This window comes from Clinocottus analis, unplaced genomic scaffold (assembly GCF_023055335.1).
Source record: "Clinocottus analis isolate CAN_PGR_092001 unplaced genomic scaffold, fCliAna1.0.p SCAF_14, whole genome shotgun sequence".
In the NCBI taxonomy this organism is placed as follows: Eukaryota; Metazoa; Chordata; class Actinopteri; order Perciformes; family Cottidae; genus Clinocottus; species Clinocottus analis.
The window spans coordinates 15,751,689-15,771,959 of record NW_027175865.1 but is presented as its reverse complement, the minus strand read 5'-3'; the positions used below and the strand labels follow the sequence as shown (position 1 = coordinate 15,771,959).

General features: G+C 45.5%; 2 protein-coding genes across 4 annotated transcripts in view; both read left to right on the top strand.

Moving 5' to 3' along the window:
• The window catches only part of parp10 (poly(ADP-ribose) polymerase family member 10), an 8,500-nt gene extending 2,367 nt beyond the window's left edge, over nt 1–6,133 (top strand). Inside the window, exons 4-11 of the mRNA XM_068576381.1 lie at nt 78–308; nt 397–1,472; nt 1,659–1,871; nt 2,793–2,919; nt 3,000–3,980; nt 4,491–4,624; nt 4,734–4,908; nt 4,991–6,133. Coding sequence (XP_068432482.1) covers nt 78–308; nt 397–1,472; nt 1,659–1,871; nt 2,793–2,919; nt 3,000–3,980; nt 4,491–4,624; nt 4,734–4,908; nt 4,991–5,289 — 3,236 coding nt within the window. The 3' untranslated portion in view covers nt 5,290–6,133. The remainder of the gene's footprint in view (nt 1–77; nt 309–396; nt 1,473–1,658; nt 1,872–2,792; nt 2,920–2,999; nt 3,981–4,490; nt 4,625–4,733; nt 4,909–4,990) is intronic.
• A 558-nt stretch (nt 6,134–6,691) lies between these two features.
• On the top strand, nt 6,692–20,254 carry cpsf1 (cleavage and polyadenylation specific factor 1). Of its 3 annotated transcripts, none has more exons than XM_068575518.1 (38): nt 6,692–6,759; nt 7,565–7,730; nt 7,826–7,853; nt 7,942–8,075; nt 8,172–8,252; nt 8,342–8,493; nt 8,800–8,946; nt 9,154–9,293; nt 9,443–9,553; nt 9,663–9,756; nt 9,838–9,925; nt 10,231–10,377; nt 10,779–10,827; nt 10,947–11,020; nt 11,109–11,183; nt 11,297–11,377; nt 11,639–11,734; nt 11,850–12,050; nt 12,211–12,352; nt 12,500–12,678; nt 13,105–13,247; nt 13,350–13,527; nt 13,635–13,844; nt 13,938–14,027; nt 14,120–14,266; nt 14,387–14,539; nt 14,802–14,918; nt 15,266–15,356; nt 15,749–15,833; nt 16,550–16,691; nt 17,274–17,426; nt 17,648–17,824; nt 18,033–18,099; nt 18,190–18,237; nt 18,331–18,486; nt 19,508–19,637; nt 19,775–19,913; nt 19,998–20,254. In XM_068575518.1, the coding sequence occupies exons 2-38, from the start codon at nt 7,587–7,589 to the stop codon at nt 20,043–20,045; spliced, it is 4,437 nt and encodes a 1,478-aa protein (XP_068431619.1). In that variant the 5' UTR covers nt 6,692–6,759; nt 7,565–7,586; the 3' UTR covers nt 20,046–20,254. The 3 variants fall into 3 exon arrangements, with proteins under 3 accessions (XP_068431619.1, XP_068431616.1, XP_068431617.1); XM_068575515.1 differs by having other exon boundaries at nt 6,709–6,846; XM_068575516.1 differs by lacking the exon at nt 6,692–6,759 and adding an exon at nt 6,979–7,078.
• The last annotated feature ends 17 nt before the right edge of the window (nt 20,255–20,271 follow it).

Below are 20,271 nucleotides of genomic sequence, written 5' to 3'. Positions count from 1 at the left end.
TCTTTCTGTTTTTGAAGCGCTTCCAAATATTCAGGTTTCTTTCATGGCATTGTCTCATATGTTTTTTTGTTTTGTAGATTTCCAAAACCTTAGGGCTAAAATCTCCAGGAGGAAACTTGACGGTGCCGAGGTAAGTCTGGAGCAGGTTGATCCGACGGACTCCGTCTTGGTGGAGAGCCTTCCCCCGAGCACCTCTCCGGACCTGCTCACTTTGTACTTTGAGAGCAGGCGAGGTGGGAATCAAAAGGTGAAGGAGGTCACGATGCTTTCAGATCGCACAGCCAAGGTGTCCTTTGTCAATTATGAATGTAAGTTATGTTTTACACGACCTTCAAACCTCTTGTTCCGTCTCTTGTTTTCTTCAATAACCAAAATGTCTGTATTTCCTTTGAACAGCCGTGGGCCCCGTCCTCGACCACCCGCACAAGCTGGACGGCGCCGATCTCGTCGTGAAGCCGTACTTCGACTTCCTCTTACCCACGGAAAGATTAACGTCACGGGACTCAGGAATTGGAAGCCAAGATATGACTGAGAGAAACTCTGAGGATATTCAGATGCAGACCAGCACTCCTATGGTGGTCCACGCAGACAGCCAGTCCTCCTCTCAAATGGCCTCACAGCCTCCCGCTGCCCGTGAAGCAGGAGCAGCAGCAGCAGCAGCAGTAGTAGAGGAGGAAGAGGAGGACGACGATGAGGAGGAGGAGGCGGCAGCGGCAGAAGAAGTCATGGAGGAGCAAACTGAGGTGGAATCAACAATATCAAGTCAAATTCCTGTCGCTGACCCAGTGAAACTGGCTTTGTTTCAACTCAGCACCTTCCGACGGGACACTGAAAATTCTCACCCCAATCTCACCATCCAAATCAAAGACAATGACGTGCACATTGCGGGCATGGACAGACAAGAGGTCGAGCTGGTAAAACGCACCGTCTTGGATTTTTTTGGCAAAATGGCCGAGGCTCGTTTCACCCTCGAGCCAGAAGAGGCTCAGCTCCTCGCCAGAAAGGACGTAAAAGAGCATCTGCTGCAAACTGTGACTCAAGCGGTGTCGCCCGCCATGTACACCGTGTCGCTCTGCAATGTCGTGGTCACCTCCCTTTCCCGGGACTCTGCCAACCAGGCGTGTAGCTTTTTAAAATCCCAGCTGTGTCGCGTCGGCATACCGGTGGACTCGAAATACGAGTGCATGTTGTATTGCAGAGAGTGGTCCGAGTTTCTGCAGGCTCTGGGTTTCTCCAGCGTCAAGGTGTCGCCACAAGGAGGGAACATCGACGTGTTCACTTTGAAAGGGATGGAGGCTGAGAAGGAGGCGGCAATCGTGCAGTTTCTTATGACACCCATTGAAAGGGAGACGGTCATCTCTATGGAGCCAGGCAAGCTGAAATACATCCAGATCCATTGTCATCAGCTGTTGGCTGACATGGACCAAGTGTCTATTTTTCCTCTAGAAGCCGAGGACGTTTGTGGATTAAAGGTATGCGATGCGCCAGCGTCACATGTCAAAGCAGAGCGGTGTTCATGCCACTGCCGATTGAATGTTTGCTTTTTTTTAAGCAACTGCCTCCTTAATTTTCTGGTGCATTGTTTTTGAAATTCCCAGCAGATTGGTTTTCATCTTCTTTTTTTTTGGTCTTTTTTTTTTTGTGAACGCACCCGACAGATCCAGGGCCCCGCGACTGCGTGTCAAATGGCCGAGGAGGTGTTGCAAGATGTCGTCTCCTCCATCTGCACCAGAACCATCACGGTGAACGCTCCGGGAGTGACCAGGTTTTTAACCGAGGAGGAGTGCATAAGCATCATGAAGGAGATGGAGAGAAAGTTTTCCGTCTACATCAGCACAACGTACGTGCCCTGGGAATATCTGGCACACCAGGTAACGTAATGATGGAGCAGAGCAACCGTTTCCCTTCATGCTTTGTGTGTTTTTTCTTTTCCTCCACACTTCCTCTCAGTTAGCCAGTTAAACCTGTCGTACTGCCAGTTTGTTGCCAGCCGCAGCTCAATTATTATTATTTCAATGATTGGCATGGATGGATGGATGGATGTGAGTGATTGATGAATGCATTTTCTGACACGTAGAGTTTTAGTTTTCTTTGTCACAGTAATAATATCATCAGGACTGTTAAAATTCTTTATTTTTTTTTATGCCATTTGGTAAATTCTAAATCTTTTTGTGGGCTTTTGACATCTGAAATGTTGCAGAACAGCATGCATACACACGAAGTACCGTATTTATATTATGTTTTTCATATTGTCAATTTTTTTTGCTTATTGTTTCTGGGATTTATTCTTCTGGCAACATATGCCAGTGTGACGCTTTTCTGCAGCTTTGCCTCCATTCTTATCATGGCTTGACAGATTCCTTGCACTCACAAACAAGAGAGTTTCTCTTCCTATCTTACCGCACGATGAAAATGTCAATGTGATAAAAGTTAGTGTTGGAGATGCCGCGAGCCAATAAACAGACTTGAGAAGGATGCCAATCAGTAGAAATAAACCCTAAAACTTAACCCTACAGATGAGTAAGTGAATGAGTGCACCAACACAAGCGATAAGAACACGGACGCTTTTCTTTTCTTTTTAGCGCCATTGTTCCCCACCAAATGAACAGACTTTGCCGCTGCGCCCCAGAGACACAGCGAACATCTGTAGCAACTAAACCCGTTTTTCACACTAACCGGACAGTGTGAATCGGATCAGTAGAGACATTGTGGAATGTTATTGTGAACTATTTCTTGTTTCCTGCAACAGAAACGTTTGTTATTCACAAATGCTGCATTTGTTTTCATTTCAGGACATTTTTGAAACGGCGTGGAACATGATGTCCCACCGAAACTTCCAGAAAGCGTCTTCGGATGGTTCTCCACAGGAGCTGAAGTCTGATGCGATGCAGACTGATCATAACGGAACTCAAGACAAAGGTAACGTCTCGTCTGCAAAGAGTTCTCATATTTTTGTGCCGTTTCAAACAATTCGTTGACGTCTTTGCTGGCCTTTTTAGATGAGGCGAAGAGAATCGCCTCCACCGTCGACGGGGGACTCGAGAAGGTGTCAACGATTTCAGACCAACCCGACGACATGGATGACTTGGACCTGTACTCGGCGGACGAAGCGACCGGCCCGGCAGACCTGGAGGCTTCTGTGATGGTTGTGGATGACTCCCAGCTCTCGGCCGACGAGAAACCTACAAGCGGGCTGAATGGTGGAGCCACCTGCATGTCCAGCAACCTCGAAGAAGAGGCCCAAATGTCTCTGGCCATCCAGTACTCTATGGAGTCCAGTCATTGGTCCCTGGAGGAGGAGGAGCAGCAGCTGCAACAAGCCTTGGAGCTGTCCAGGAAAGTGATCCAACACACGGCCCCTTCTAGTAGTGAGAGCCCCCCCGTGGTGAAGGGCAAGGACGTTGCCTTACAGGACGCCATCAAGGGAGCCAACACTCTCCAGATACTTGTGTTTGCGGGTTACAACTGCGATCTGATTCGCGTGGACATAGCCTTCGGGAAGAAGGTCAGCCAGAGGCAGGTCGAGGAGAAACTGGAGCATAGGACCGTGAAGAACATGTCCGAGTACCACAGGATGTGTCTGGACATGATCAAGCGGAAGCACGGAGTCGAGATCCAAGTTCAGGGCACCATCATCACCGTTTCCGGCTTCAAGGACTACGTGTACGGAGGGGTGTGTGATCTGAAGCTGCTGCTGGAGAAAATGTCCTCTTCGGTATCCGACCGGGAAATCCTGAGGACTGTCCAGTGGCTGTATCACGACCCGGCCTCTTCCGACGCCACCCTCTATTCGCCCGACGCCACCGTGTTCATCGAGAGCGCTTTGAGGATGAGACTGCAGACGATCGACATCTTGTTGGACAATCAGCCCCACGTCATCAACTTTGAGAAGATGCAGGAACACAACGTAGCTTCTGGGAGATGTGTGAAAATCTCCAGGAAGCTGCCAGAATCGGGGGATTTGGATGCTGATGTAACAGGTAAAGGGACCTTTACAGTGTTACGCCTGTTTAGAACAAAATGTGTAAAACATTATGAGACACGGATATGTCTGACTGCACCATTTTAGCAGCGATCTAATCTAGCTAACTCCGGCACCATGCTTCTACCTTCTGCTTCGACCTTTTTATAATAATATTTTATCTTGCCTTCAAGGACCACAGTGGAAATAGTTATTTATTGTGTTGTCCTTGACATTGTGCGTCATTTAGTCGTTTCTTTCTAAGCTTGCCAGCTGAATGTAATATTCTTAGCTCTGCTGGCTACCCTATTTTATTCATTTGAATAAGTTTCTCAATGTATTCAGTTATAATTTTGACCCGACAGATCATCTTGTATTCCTTTTTGACACGTTTTCTTTTTTACATTTTTTTTTTTATGGAAAATGCTAAATGTCTATGTTGATAATGCTGTTTATGAATTAAAAAAATCAACAACAATCTAATCCAACAACTGAATTCAGTGACGAAGACTAAATCCTTTGTCGACAGAAGAGGAATACTCTCTGCTGTCAACTCTGCCCGAGGCCACCAAAGTCGACGAGGAATCGGATGAATTTCAGAACGTAGTCAAGAATTTCTATGAGACCATCCAGGAATACCATAGCAAAATCCGAATCATACAGGTGATTGAAATCGAAACAAATAAAAACAGGCTGCATATCATGCAACGATATGTTTGAAGCGCCTGCAATAACACTCCTCCTCCCCCCCTCCCAACACTACCGTCACCAGGTGGAGAAGCTCATGAATCGACTGCTGTACAATCAGTACAAGTTGAAGAAGGCGAGCGTACTGCAGCGCGCCATTTATCCCGAGGTCGAACGGACTCTCTATCACGGCACAAGCGAGACGTGTGTGAAAGAGATCTGCGTTCACGGCTTCAACAGGAGCTTCTGTGGAAAGAATGGTATGTTGTAGTTTGTTTGGTTTTTTTTTGATGCCACTGTTCAATTTGTCTCGTATTCTGACATCTCGTTTTCTCTACGCAGCCACCGTCTACGGGCAGGGCGTGTATTTTGCGGTCAACTCGGCGCTGTCGGTCCAGGAACAGTATTCGCCCCCGAACGCAGACGGACACAAGTACGTCTTTGTGTCCAAGGTTCTCACGGGAGACTACACGAAAGGCTGCCATTCGATGAAGACGGCCCCGCTGAAGGAGACGGACGGCATTCCCCTCCGCTACGACAGCGTGACCGACGACATCACCAAGCCGGGGATGTTCGTCATCTTCAACGACACGCAGGCGTTTCCCGAATATCTCATTACGTGCCAGAGAATCCACCGCTGAGCTGATAAAATTGGAAGAAATTAGATTTATAAAGGGCTAATTATTATTATTATTCTAGTGACACTTGTTTTTCATGATCAAAATGTCCTCAAGTATGGATGTTCACTGTTTGATCAGTGGCTTCGCCTTCAGTTTAGTCGCGTGATCAAGAGAAGCTCATTTTACTTCAGTAAAGATGAATTTGATACCACATGCAATGATTATTTTCTTTGCTTAAATTTGCGAGCATCTGAAATATGTTTATTTATGGTCTTGAAATGAAACATAGATGCTTTGCTGCATATTGTTAATGATTTTCCTTCATAAAGAAAATGTGGATATCACAAAGTAATTATTCTGTTGGTGACAAAGCTGTGGCAGTGTAACAGTTTATATCCGTAGGATGTGAATGCAAAACAATGTCTCCCCAGTCATTAGTTTGTGCACATAAAATGTTTAATACGACCAGAATATGATGTATATTTGTGTGTTTCAGGGGTTTGAGTTTCCCTGAAGCTCTTTTGAAGTGTCGAGGCTCTTCTTAGTTATATGAGAAGAGACTGAGAAGGTTAGACTCAAGTCCGCTGCTCCACCTTATGAACATGTTCTACAAAAAGGAGAACAATTAGGGCTGTCCACAACGTCATGCAACTTGTTTTGTTTTATAAGTTTTAAGCTGTCGATACATGTTGTTAATGTGAAGCCTTAAATAACTGTCATGTCTAGCCCACAGCAAGTGCGAGAAATGTGTATTATTATTTTAATAAACATAATCTATAAGTTAGGTCTTGTGTGCCATGTGCAAAAAAACGTGGTGGCTCTTGATTCCCTGTTTCTTTCTTAGTGCGATAAACGAATTGCCACATTGGTTGACATCATGATTTGTGCTTTTTTGTGAGTCCGTTTTGATCATTGAAGAGCTCCAAGCCCAAATCTTTGCATAATCTTCTGTATGTGTGACTTCTGCCTGTTTACCAAAGATCATGTTTTTCTGCAGTCTAAAAAAGAAAGATCATTCATATTTTTTATTAAAATGAAGCTTCTTTAAACAAGATACTATTAGGCGTTTGGGAATCAGACTTTGGGAGCTTTAGCAAAGATTTGAAGTTAACAAGGCAGTCCAAAAAAAAGTTTCTCTACTGTTGTGATGTAATACATTTGACGACATGTTTCCACACTAACTCACCAATATATGTTTGATTCACAATGTTAATTGCTTTCTTCTCCATGAATATGATTTTTCAGACAAAATGTGCATCACACTATCAATGTTTTTCAGAATTAATCATTTGAAGAGTAAATTCTACACTAAAACATGTCGATAGTTTGTGAAACCTAGGCTTTACCAACCGCAGGGGGCATCCTTTACACCTCGGAGCAGCTCCTCTGCCGGAAATAAAAAAGACGAAGAAGAGTTCCACAGCGACAACATAACGACAACTAACCAACCGTCCGTCCAGCTAACGGCTGTCTCGCGGACAGCTAGCTTAAGTCAGTAACCCACAAACTATGACACCCTAAATGTTAACAGAAGAAGGGACAATAAAGCTTCAGACTCTTATAACGTGTTTGACATCGGTACGTTGACGAGTTTAATTCAAGATTTGCAAAAAAAAGCAAGAAGTCAGTCGGGTGCACGCGCTGCGCTCGTGCTAGCTAATGCGCTAGCTAGGAATATGAACGTTCGCGTTTTGCTAACGTTCACGACTTTTCCGTACGTTCGTTGTCTGAAGATGGCGTAGACACGTTAGTCACGACGAGCATCGACACCGAGGAGCTGGACGCTTCTTGCGTGTGTCATTAAATCCACGTTAGTTATCAGGAGAAAGCTAACCATCAAGCTAACTGCCAAAGCTTAGCGCTGTTTTTGTGTGTATGTGTGTGCGTGTGTTTGTGTCTAAATTATACGTTTGTTTATCAGTTGGAGCATGTTTTCACATTAATGGCATTAATTCATGTACAAGTATTTTTACCGGCTGTATTAAAAAGGCCAGCTAAAACCAATAACATATAGCAGATGTATATAAGAGGCAGTGTACTACAACTACTGGAAGGATAACGTACATTAGAACAATGCATTGACTTCAAAATAAAGCTCTGCTTTATTAAAAAGGGAGAGTCGTGTAAAATTACATTTGGCATGCAGATTATTATTATAATATTTAAATTCCAGTTCCCACCAGCCCCTCCAGTTTACTTCTGAGGGTTAAAGAACACATGCTGGGGTTCAATTGGTCGGTGTGGCTCTCTAAAGGTGATGTTGGGAGATCTTAACGTGCCAGTTTTCACCTGTCAGATGCTGAGGGAACCCTTCCAGGATGTATGCCGTGTACAGACAAGCACACACGCCCACTGCGGTGGAGTTTTCTGTCTACTGCAACTTTATATCCAACAAGGAGAAGAATCTGGTGGTCGCTGGGACGTCTCAACTGTATGTCTACAGGATTATTCACGATGTGGAGGTAACTATACGCCTGTTTGGTTTCATTGCGCTGACTTTGAATTCAAGCATCGACTGCTTTTTTATGTGTGTGTAACATTCATGTTGTCATTTCAGAGTACATCAAAGGCTGACAAGTCTTCAGGTACGTCTCGAGGTTACACTCATATGAATTAATGATATCCACCTTAATGAGAGTATTTGTGGTCCAACTTTGTTTTTTCCTCCTACAGATTCTAAAACCCGCAAGGAGAAGCTGGAGCAGGTGGCATCCTTTTCTCTCTTTGGCAATATCATGTCTTTGGCTAGTGTGCAGCTTGTGGGAGCCAACAGAGACGCACTCCTGCTCAGTTTTAAAGATGCCAAGGTATCCTTGTCTATGCTGTGCATTGCCCAACCACATATTCAAAACGGCTTAAAATTGCGTTTGGCTTGAGTGTGGTTGTGCTTGTTCTCTCACCAGTTGTCCGTAGTGGAGTATGACCCCGGGACACACGACCTCAAGACTCTGTCCCTCCATTACTTTGAGGAACCAGAGCTGAGAGTATGTAGAGACAAGAACATGTGTTGACATGCACAATTTAACTAATTGTTCAGCTAATTTGCAATTCTTTTTTTTTTTTACACTTTCAGGATGGTTTTGTACAGAATGTACATATTCCCATTGTCCGCGTAGATCCAGAGAATCGTTGTGCTGTGATGCTAGTTTATGGCACCCAGCTTGTGGTACTGCCATTCAGGAAAGACACTCTGACTGATGAACAGGAGGGTGGAGTTGGAGAAGGGTACGCCTGCGGTCCACTATACATCCTGCTCATGAATATCTTTTAGAGTCTGGCTGGCACTTGTATCACTCTTACGAAACGATTAACCATTTTGTTGTTTAGCCAAATGTGGGAATTCCCATTTTAATGTATAACTTAAACTGTCATTTGGTTAAAAGCGTCCCCCTTAATCTTGCTGCTGTTAAAGTTTACACAGACAGTAGTTATCTCGCCATGTCTAATGGATATTATTTTTAAATATTACAACACACATGTATGTGTAATTATCTAACCGCAAGCATTTCTGTCATTGTGTCTCATCTCCAGACCTAAATCCAGCTTCCTACCCAGCTACATAATCGATGTCCGTGAGCTGGACGAGAAGCTGCTAAACATCATCGACATGAAGTTCCTTCATGGCTACTACGAGCCCACGTTGCTCATCCTGTTTGAGCCCAACCAGACGTGGCCCGGGTCAGTCCACCACATTATCATTTGCAACAACCACTTTTTTGTTGTTCTTTTATTCTACCAGCAGATGTATTGACCAAAATTACATTAAGGTTACTGCAAGTAGTTCCTTTGTTTGCTCTGAATATGGCCATACTTTTTGATATTTTTTTTTAGCTTTTAGCTTTAGATTTACACTTCTTAACCTCTGATTTCTGATCCTTCTCCTAGGCGTGTGGCTGTGCGCCAGGACACTTGTAGCATCGTTGCCATCTCCCTCAACATAATGCAGAAGGTTCACCCCGTCATCTGGTCCCTCAGTAATCTGCCGTTTGACTGTACGCAGGTCATGCCGGTTCCCAAGCCAATCGGTGAGCTCAGAGAATTTTCTCGATCTTCACTGCTTGTGAGCGGCGCTGTCACTCGAGTTCCCAGTCCACCATCAAGATCATTTGAATATATATTCAGACTCTCGTGTTGACGTTGAAGCTTCTTTGATCACATATCAAATCTTTTCTAGGTGGCGTGGTGGTGTTTGCTGTGAATTCATTGCTGTATCTGAACCAAAGTGTTCCACCATATGGAGTTTCTCTCAACTCTCAGACAACTGGGACCACAGCATTCCCTCTGCGTAAGCAATGACAGCGTAAACACACACACACACACACACACACCTCTACTTGACCTCATTTGCTACTTTGTGATGGTCATCCATGGATAACGTTTCTTGGTTTCTCCAGGTGTCCAAGATGAAGTGAAGATCACACTAGACTGTTCCCAGTCTGACTTTATTGCCTACGACAAGATGGTCATCTCTTTGAAAGGAGGAGAAATGTGAGTCTTTGTAATCACTACCAGAATGTACACAAAACAATGTCAGGTTTCGATTCTTCATTGACTGTTTTTGTCCTGCAGTTACGTGTTGACCCTCATAACTGACGGCATGAGGAGTGTCCGAGCTTTCCACTTTGACAAAGCTGCTGCCAGCGTCCTGACCACCTGCGTAAGTTCTGCTGAACAGCGGTCCAGTGAGCCGGGAAGGCTATATCTTTTATCCCCATGTGTGTTTCTGTGGACAAACGCAACACAATTGAACACAAAAGGCCAGAAACACTTTTCCCGCCCAAAATATAAGAGCACGCAGATGGAACCTCAAGGGCTAAAAAACAATTCAGATTTGACCAAAAAACACACAGGTAGTTTCTTATATCTGGCATAAAGTAAATACTGACTATAGTCACAGTCTGTCAGTGTTTAGGCTGTAGAATAGAAACTGATATTTCACACTCGGGGTCCCGCCGCCTCCAGATGGTGACCATGGAGCCCGGCTACATTTTCCTGGGTTCCCGTCTCGGAAACTCTCTGCTCCTGAAGTACACGGAGAAACTTCAGGAAGCGCCACCAGAGGAGGGCAAAGACGACCTGGAAAGAGAAGAGAAGGATAAAGATAAACCGGTACGATTGTGTTTGCGTAAAATGTGAATTTTAACGAACCTTTTTTACTTGAGTTTTGTTTGTGTCGTTTCAGTTATTAGTCAAGTAAATATGTGAAGCCCTTGTACTTGGCAGGATTCTCATTTATTCCGACAGCTTGTCTTAATCACCATAGTCTTCGGTGTTTATTTTGGTTATGAATATTTTTGTTTTTGTCTTAAATGCTTATTAGTTGTATTTAAATTCAGTTGTTTTTGTCCCTCATAATTTTAGTCTGGTTTTTATTTGAACAACATTTGAGTTTTGTCTTTTCATCATCAACGATATTGCATATATACATCGTCACAGTTCGTGTTTAATGACGTCTTGCCTTCGTTTGACAGTAATACTATATGAACTAAATCATCGCTAATAATTTCCAGGAAGAACCGCCAAGCAAAAAGAAGAGGGTAGAATCCTCCAACTGGACGGGTATGTTCCAATTTAAGCTTTGTGCCAGATATGTCTGTGTGTGTCTGTGTGTGTCTGTGTTATCTGCGTTATCTGCCATTGGCAAATCTGTGTTTCACTGAACTTCTTTGTTTCTTCAGATGAGGTGGATGAGATAGAAGTGTACGGCAGTGAGGCTCAGTCCGGCACTCAGCTGGCCACGTACTCCTTTGAGGTAAAAAAAAAAGGAAAAAGACAAACCCAAAATTGGAATATAAATGCTTCTCTTTGTGGAGGATGATTGATTTTCTGTTGACGGGCAGGTGTGTGACAGCATACTCAACATTGGACCGTGTGCAAATGCCTCCATGGGTGAACCTGCGTTCTTGTCTGAAGAGGTAAACACATTAAAACACTTTCTAGCGTTCCTCTTTGGTCTCACTGCTTACCTTTTTTTTTTTCAAACATTGTATTTTGAGGTTTCTGACTTGGATGTTCATGTTCCCCACAGTTCCAGAACAACCCGGAGCCCGACCTGGAGGTCGTGGTCTGCTCAGGCTACGGCAAGAACGGTGCGCTGTCTGTACTCCAGGTAAGATTCTCCCGCTGGTGTCGTGTATTGCTTTAGTGCATGTGTGCGTGAGGGAAGTCTGCCAGATTGACGAAGTAGCCTGTGAACACCCCAGACGCATCAATTAAGATCAGTTCCTAAATACTTTGGGGATTTGTAACACCAGCATGTACGATGTGTGTATGCGTATATATATTTATATATATATGTGTGTGTGTGTGTGTGTACGTGGACAGTATACCATCTGCTTACATCTGCTACTTATTTCCTTTCTGTCCTCAGAGAAGCATCCGACCTCAAGTGGTCACTACGTTTGAGCTGCCAGGTTGCCACGACATGTGGACAGTCATCTCAAATGAAGTCAAGGAAGACAAAAAGGTACTGCGTTTTTTTTTTTTAATCTGCTCAGCAGCTGCAGGTTTTTCACTCTCATGGTCGTGTACGGTGAGGCCTTTCTTTGTTACAGTGAGACGTTTTCCCCCTCTTTTCTCAGGCAGCAAAAAGCGACGGATCTGAGGACGGGGCAGAGACGGAGACCGGCGAGGACGGTGAAGAGGGAGAAAGGGACAAGGAGGAGAAGGAGAAAGAGGCAGCGGAGGAAGAGAAGGAGGAGGAGAAGAAGACGGAGCCTCCTCTAGAGGATGATACGAAGAAGCACGGCTTTCTCATTCTGAGCAGAGAGGACTCGACCATGGTGAGAAACGCATGTCATTACATATCTAAATATCCAGTCCTTTTCATTTGAACCAATGCAAATATTTACGTTTTGAATAGAAATGTGATTTTTAAGAGAAAAACAAAACCTATTATGCATTTTGGATGAAAGCTTCTGTCTCTTGGCTGTTTTTGTGCAGATCCTCCAGACAGGTCAGGAGATCATGGAGCTGGACACCAGTGGTTTTGCAACCCAAGGACCCACTGTGTTTGCTGGAAACATCGGAGACAACAAGTACATCATTCAAGTCTCCCCCATGGGGATTCGGCTACTGGAAGGAGGTAAAACAGGATTTCTAAACGTTGCGTTAAACGAGTGAGAATATATTTTTTGTATGTAGTTGTTGCAGCTGAAAACATGAACAAATTGAAGGCGTTAAACATGGCACCCTGCTTCCCTGACACATTATCTTTCAATTCTGCTTTCAGTCACCCAGCTCCACTTCATCCCCGTCGACTTGGGCTCTCCCATAGTGCATTGCTCCGTGGCGGACCCTTTCGTCGTCATCATGACCGCCGAGGGGGTCGTCACCATGTTTGCACTGAAGACCGACTCGTACATGGGGAAGACTCACCGTCTGGCCCTGCAGAAACCTCAGATCCCCACTGTGAGTACATCATCCTCATCAGACAGGAACACACCCCCTGGTGGACAAACCACAGCTTTTGGGGGGGAGCATAGAATGATTATGAAGATGGACAGATCCAAAGCATCTCCTTTTTTCTCTGGTGGCTCACACTAACAAGCTCTCGTCATGCTCGACTCGTGACTAGCTTGAGCGGGTGTTTGGATGGGCCTCTGATACCGCGACTAATACTGCGCACTTTCAGACTCCAAATTACACAGAAATCTCAAAGAAGGCAGCTCCCGTATCTTGAAAATTTTGTCTTCAGTATTTTACAGTCGGCTACGTCCATCTTTAAGTCATGCAGTGTCCTTCAGTTCAATTCTGAGCGACATGCAGATGCACTCCCATCATTTGGAGACCAGACTCATGAACCACTAACGTTTAAAACCGCCTCTCATTCAACAGCAATCGCGCGTGATCGCACTCTGTGCTTACCGAGACGTGAGCGGGATGTTCACCACGGAAAACAAAGTGAGCAGCTCCTTCGTCAAAGAGGACACCATCATCAGGAGTCAGTCTGAAACAGAGACCATCATCCATGATCTCGGGTGAGAGCGCCGCCTCCACACGAGAGCATACAACCAGTCGCTACATGTCCTGTTTATCCATAGATCGATTGACGTTGTGTGTGTGTGTGCTTGTGTGTGTAGCAACACGGTGGACGATGAGGAGGAAATGCTGTATGGAGACTCAAACTCCGGCGTGGGACATGGAAAGGATGAAATGGGCCGCAGCTACGGTTCTCAAGGGGTTTTTGGTGAAGGCTGCTCGGGCAAAGCAGAACCCAGCCACTGGTGCATCATCATCAGGGAGAATGGTGTTATGGAGGTATATGTGACACCGTAGGAATATAAACGCTATATTAGTCAGGGCGCTAGTGCGGTCTTTTAGGCTTCTTTTTTTTTCTTTTCACCGCCCTTTTTTTTTCTTCTCAGATTTACCAGCTCCCAGACTGGCGATTGGTGTTCCTGGTGAAGAACTTCCCAGTCGGTCAAAGGGTGCTGGTGGACAGTTCGTCCGGCCAGTCGGCAGCCGGCCAGACGGAAAGTAAAAAAGAAGAAGTGACACGACAAGGAGATATCCCGCTAGTCAAGGAAGTGTCTTTGGTTTCACTCGGCTACAATTACAGCAGACCCTATTTACTGGTGAGCGCGATGAAAGTGCTCCGTAAAAATGAAACCACGGCTTAACCTTGAATGAAAACAGGGCTTACAACAAGAGCTTTTCTCATGTCCCAGGTGCATGTGGAGCAGGAGCTTCTGATCTATGAAGCGTTCCCGTACGACCAACAGCAGCCACAAAACAACCTGAAAGTGCGCTTCAAAAAGGTAAGAGCTCCGACTGAGGACGACCAATTCAAACCAGACAAATTTGAAAGAGGTGAACCTTAACCGCGCTGCTCGCTTGTGTCGACGCTCAGGTGCCCCACAACATTAACTTCAGAGAGAAGAAAACCAAGCTCAAGAAAGATAAGAAGGCAGAGGGCGGCGGCGCTGATGAGAGTACAGCTGTGAAAAGTCGGATCTCCAGATTCAGATACTTTGAGGACATCTCCGGCTACTCAGGGGTAAGGAAGCCATTTAAAAAAAAAAGAGCTCCACGTTGTCGCAACCGGCATTGTTGTGACGTGTAACATCCCTCTACACACTCTTTTAAATCACCAAGTAACTCTTCACAACTCTCACAGGTGTTTATCTGCGGTCCGTCTCCTCACTGGATGCTGGTCACCTCCCGCGGGGCCATCAGGCTTCACCCCATGACCATCGACGGCTCCATCGAGTCTTTCTCACCCTTCCATAACATCAACTGCCCCAAAGGTTTCCTCTACTTCAACAAACAGGTGCACAGGACACACTCTGCCTTTGGGAGTGTTTGTATAGTTCTCTTCTCTCTACACCGTGAATTGACACAAAAAACACAACAATTTGTTGTATAATTGATGATAATGATTCATTTTCTTCTTGTTCTAATTAAAATGATTACTATCCAGGACTTCAGTACAGGCGTTCAACTCTTCTAAGAATCAGAATCTAGAGACTGTGAAACTTGATTTATTCTTTTATCCAGTTCTTCAGTGTGCGTCTGTGTCTTTTCCCCCACAGGGCGAGCTGAGGATCAGCGTCCTGCCCACCTACCTGTCCTACGATGCTCCGTGGCCGGTCAGAAAAATCCCGCTGAGGTGCACCGTCCACTACGTCTCCTACCATGTCGAATCCAAGGCAAGGCTCCTCTTAAAGCAGCGACATGACACAAATTCAGGCCGACACACACACACACACACACACACACACACACACACACACACACACACACACACACACACACACACACACACACGTTCCCCCGGACTCTCACACCTCCACTTGCATAACACAATGCAAAAATAAAAAGCGTATTGATCGAACCGCTTTGAAAAGTTTGAGATTAAAAGCCCTGCGGCCTCAAAGTTTTCTTACCGCGAGAGAAAAGGGAAGAAAAAGAAATCAATGAGGGTGACTTTGAGGGGATTAGTCTTTGATGTGAACTTTTTTTCTGTGTGCTTTTTTTGGTTTTTCCCCCTCTTTAGGTGTACGCCATCTGCACCAGTGTGAAAGAGACCTGCACACGCATCCCCAGGATGACAGGAGAGGAGAAGGAGTTTGAAACCATAGATCGAGGTCAGACATGAACACACACACACACACACACACACACACACACACACACACACACACACACACACACACACACAGTAGTTGAACGATAAGTTTTCTGTTGTCACTTTCTTTCAGCTGTTTCGACGTCTTCAGTTTCTTACAGCCGTTATTCCAACTGTTTATTCATCATTCTAGCTAACTATTTCAATTGTGTATCAATATTGGTTTTAGCTAAATTCATTTATAGCCATTCATACATTTCATACTCTTCCAACTACTTGAAAAAAGCATTTCAACCACTCTTTTGACCTCAGTGGTCGCTAACTACAGTGACATTTGGACTCGGCTGTTGATTTTCCTCCCCCACACGGACACGTGGATACATTACTGCTGTTTCTCCTGTGTCTCTGCAGACAATCGTTACATTAATCCTCAGCAGGAGAGGTTTTCCATCCAGCTCATCTCTCCGGTCAGCTGGGAGGCCATTCCCAACACCCGGTAAGAGCCGTTCCAGTGCAGGCTTTTCACTGCTTTTTGAGAACTGTGGGTTTAATTGAACATTTTTGGGTCATTCATCCAAGATGTAGACAATTAATTTCATCTCAGTTGGAAACGTCAGGTCATTTGTCCAAGTTTCTGGTTTGCATTTTCATTACCTATCACTGCGAGGGCCTTTCTGTGAGTTGGAGCACTGCTTCTGTGAGAATATGTATCCATATCTTTTCTGTCAAAACCCATTTAAATGTGTTATGGAGTGATTCGGCGCGAGGCTAACTTTCTACTGAGATGTATTATTAAGCCAGGAGTGTGCAAATTTCACAACCCAAACTAATTATTCTAAATTATATCATTAATATAGTATATTATATGAAATAGATGTATTTTTCATTCCACCAGATTACACACCAGCAAAGTAAAAATCAGCGGGTTTAGTGATGGTTTGTAAAGATTAAACCCAACTAAGTGGTTGTGTTGCCTAAACCTAAACCTCCTGCAAAGATGGAGTCCCAGTCTGAAGCTCAGGGCCGCTGACCAAGCTGAATTGTGTGAGACTGTGTTGTATAGACAGCGATAGCGACCGGAAACCAAGACACACAACCGGCAATGGAACAAGCAGCGCGAGGTCAATCCATTGGTGGCAACGATGTCATGTGAAGTCGTACTGAAACAGTGTGCGAATGAGCCTCCCCTGTTTTCCACTCCGTCTCCACCAGGTACGACCTGGACGAGTGGGAGCACGTGACCTGCATGAAGACGGTGGCCCTGAGGAGTCAGGAGACCGTGTCCGGACTGAAGGGCTACATCGCAGCGGGGACCTGCCTGATGCAGGGGGAGGAGGTCACCTGCAGGGGCCGGGTGAGCCGCGCGCCACACGCCCACCGCGCGGGAATTAGTCCGTAGAGTGTGGCGTCGGGCCTGAAGTTACCGAATTTCGTCGCTCTTCACCCTCGGGAGAGGGTGGTCGTTTTTGCTGGTTTTGAACCCCACCGGCTCGATTGAAACGCCGTCGACGCCCGATCACTTGATGTGACTCCTCCTGATGAACTGCTCGAGTTAAACATGTGCTCAGTCGGACTCAGATTATTGAAATAATTATGTGCTTTTAAAAGAAAAAGGCTCAAAATATAAGCAGGCATACGGACAGGCATCTATATCAATGTTTATTCTTCTAATTAAACTATTGTCTCATTCATTTGACTCATTTAAGGTTTACTGTATGCTTTAACTCCTCATCGTTAGTTTAAATACTACATGTTATCACTTTTTACTGTTTGCACACAGATTTCACTCCATGTTTAGTTATGGAAATTTGGTGAAAGGTCATGGAAATCCATTGGTCAGAATGTGTATGAACCCTGCGTTTGTTAAATGTCTAACCGCAGTTGTAAGTGGAGGGAAACGTCCGCTGATCGCTTCTCGTCTGATTGTTCTGTTCAGATCGTGATCCTGGATGTGATCGAGGTCGTGCCGGAGCCGGGCCAGCCGCTCACCAAGAACAAGTTCAAAGTTCTGTACGAGAAGGAACAGAAGGGGCCGGTGACGGCGCTGTGTCACTGCCACGGCTACCTGGTGTCGGCCATCGGACAGAAGGTCTCAACCAAAACTCTTTTGCATCCCAACTCTGGGAATTCACATGAAAAACCTGCTGTCTCATTCTCGATGCCAGCATCTCGTCACTGAAGTGTGCTCAAACTGCATTCGTCATGAGCTAAAACATTCTGACGATTCTGCCCCCACGTTGGTGCAAAGGTGTCTTGTCTACGTGTAAATGTGCATAAATGAAGGTTTGAAGTTCCTCTGCGTTCCCGCAGATCTTCCTGTGGGTCCTGAAGGACAACGACCTGACGGGCATGGCCTTCATCGACACCCAGCTGTACATCCACCAGATGTTCAGCATCAAGAATTTCATCCTGGCCGCCGACCTGATGAAAAGCGTCTCGCTGCTCCGCTACCAGCAGGAGAGCAAGACGCTGTCACTCGTCAGCAGGGTGAGGAAGTAGCAGCAATCAATTCAGTCTAATTTACTGTATCATAATTATACAACTTTTTGATTTTAATTCCCACACGACGCAGTGAGTATTGATCGCTCCTGCGGGTATTCAGTCGATTTAATCTGGAAGAGACGAGAACAGCTGGAGGAAAGTCAGCAGCCGTCTTTGTCAGGATTTAACAGTTTTCCTTTTGTTTCGCCAACAGGACGCGAAGCCCCTGGAGGTTTACAGCATTGAGTTCATCGTGGATAACAACCAGCTCGGATTATTGGGTAATGCATGCGACGCGCCTCGGGAAGCAGATTCAATTAAAACACGTCTCACGTTCTCGTTAACGCTCCCTTTTCTTTTTTTCCTTTCAGTGTCGGACCGAGACAAGAACCTCTCCGTGTACATGTATTTACCTGAAGGTAAGCCACAGTGAGCTGTGCAAATGTCGCGTGTTTTCAGTTTTTAATCCCCCCCACCCCCACGTCACATGACGAGTGCTCTGGCGTTCGCAGCTAAAGAAAGCTTCGGAGGAATGCGCCTGCTGAGGCGAGCCGACTTCAACGCCGGCGCCAACATAAACACTTTCTGGCGGATGCCGTGCCGAGGGGCCCTGGAGGCCGGCAGCAAAAAGGCTCTGACCTGGGACAACAAGCACATCACATGGTTTGGTGAGTGCCCCCCCCCCCCCCCCCCGACTCTCGGCGCCTCACGTGTCATCGCTAACGGCGTTTATACACTCTGTGACCTCATTCTGTCCAATCGAGGATGAAAAACCAAAACTTAAAACATACGGGAAAACAATGACGGAGATGTTGGAGGGCATTTCATGAAGGGTTGCCAGGTCTGGGAGGACTCGTTCTGTTTGATTGGGCTGTTAAATGTGGGTTTTGTTTGGCAGCTTGTGATGATTTTGGCAGCTTTCGTGATTGTGATTGTCCATCTGCAAAACTGCTGGGCTGTGTCTGTGTTTCCTGTTCAGACGATCGCTCAGAGCTCAAAATGCTGTGAAAGCTATCAACTGGTAAAACAGTGCATGGAGAAAGTTAAAGTAATGGCTTTTTTCATTTAATCAGACATTATCCAAAACATTCTGTGGAGATTTATTTTTAATTTCTATCAAGGGCAACCAACTCGCATGGAAAAACATGTGTGATGCCCGTCACTCACAAAAACTTTAACACTCACATTTTACACAGAAAATCTTCCATTTGTTGATGTGGGTTCGGGTCAATAATCCCACCTTCACCTTTGTCTGTTTTACTGTGGGCAGAGTCATGAATCAATAAATGAAGACAATGCTGACTTCCCCTATTTTAAAAACTACCCTTTGTCCAGTAAACTGACCTGGATGCGGGTCAGAATGGTTTGAGTGGACCGGGCGTTTTAAAAGCACTTCTCTGCTGCTATCGTCTCGCTTGATGAGGATTTATTCCGCGCTCAGTAATCTTACACTCACTAAACATTGTTAGCACAAAAATATTCAGCCAGAGTCTCGGATGAGACCAAATTCCATCCCAGCGCAGACACGAGACAGAGAACCTGAGTGTGATTGGTTCTTTATTGTTTTATGTTTTTGTCAGACTTGTCAAGTGCTGATGGATCTTTATCACAAACAAACATTAAAGTGTCTCTCGATAGCTGCTAGATAATGTTCAATGGAAACTTTGTTCTTCGTCTGCGTTCCCACAGCGACGCTCGACGGAGGAGTCGGCCTGCTGCTCCCCATGCAGGAGAAGACCTACCGCCGTCTGCTGATGTTGCAAAACGCTCTGAACTCCATGCTGCCTCACCACGCCGGCCTCAACCCGAAGGCCTTCAGGTCTGCATCCGCCCACGGCTCGAAGATGGATCATAGTTTCTCCTGTTGTTGATCATCAGGGAAGCAACAGGAGCCGGTTGAGGTTAACTTTTTGATGGAGCTGACCCTTTTCTTCTCCGACTGCATCTTCCTTCCAGAATGCTGCACAGCGACAGACGAACCCTGCAGAACGCCGTGCGCAACATCCTGGACGGAGAACTCCTCAACAAGTACTTGTACCTCAGTACAATGGAGCGCAGCGAGCTGGCCAAGAAGATCGGCACCACTCAAGACATCGTAAGTGACACGCGGGGGGATGCAGGGAAGTCTGCTTTGTGGTTCTCGTCCAGCCTCTCATTCTGTCCTCCCTTTCGCCACCAGATCCTGGACGACCTTCTGGAGGTCGACAGAGTAACCGCTCATTTCTGAGCCTCACATTCCCACGTTCTCCTCCACCGAAATGCCGTTTTATATTGAATGGAAGAAGAAAAAAAACGTTTTGTTATGGCCATCTTTGTGCAAACCTGATTTGTTTTTCCTACTTGTCGGACAAAAAAAAAAAAAAAGAGGACAGCCATGTTTTCTTAGGATATTTTGTATTAAAAAAAAATAAAAATCTGTCCTGTACAAGTAATTTACACCAGGCTTGTGTGCT

What these genes read in the sequence shown, in the direction of transcription:
- cpsf1 (XM_068575518.1), top strand. Translation starts at nt 7,587, where the DNA reads ATGTATGCCGTGTACAGACAAGCACACACGCCCACTGCGGTGGAGTTT. An exon ending in CCCAACCAGACGTGGCCCGG is followed by an intron (nt 8,947 to 9,153) that starts GTCAGTCCACCA and finishes TCCTTCTCCTAG; the next exon opens with GCGTGTGGCTGTGCGCCAGG. An exon ending in CAACCAGCTCGGATTATTGG is followed by an intron (nt 18,100 to 18,189) that starts GTAATGCATGCG and finishes TTTTCCTTTCAG; the next exon opens with TGTCGGACCGAGACAAGAAC.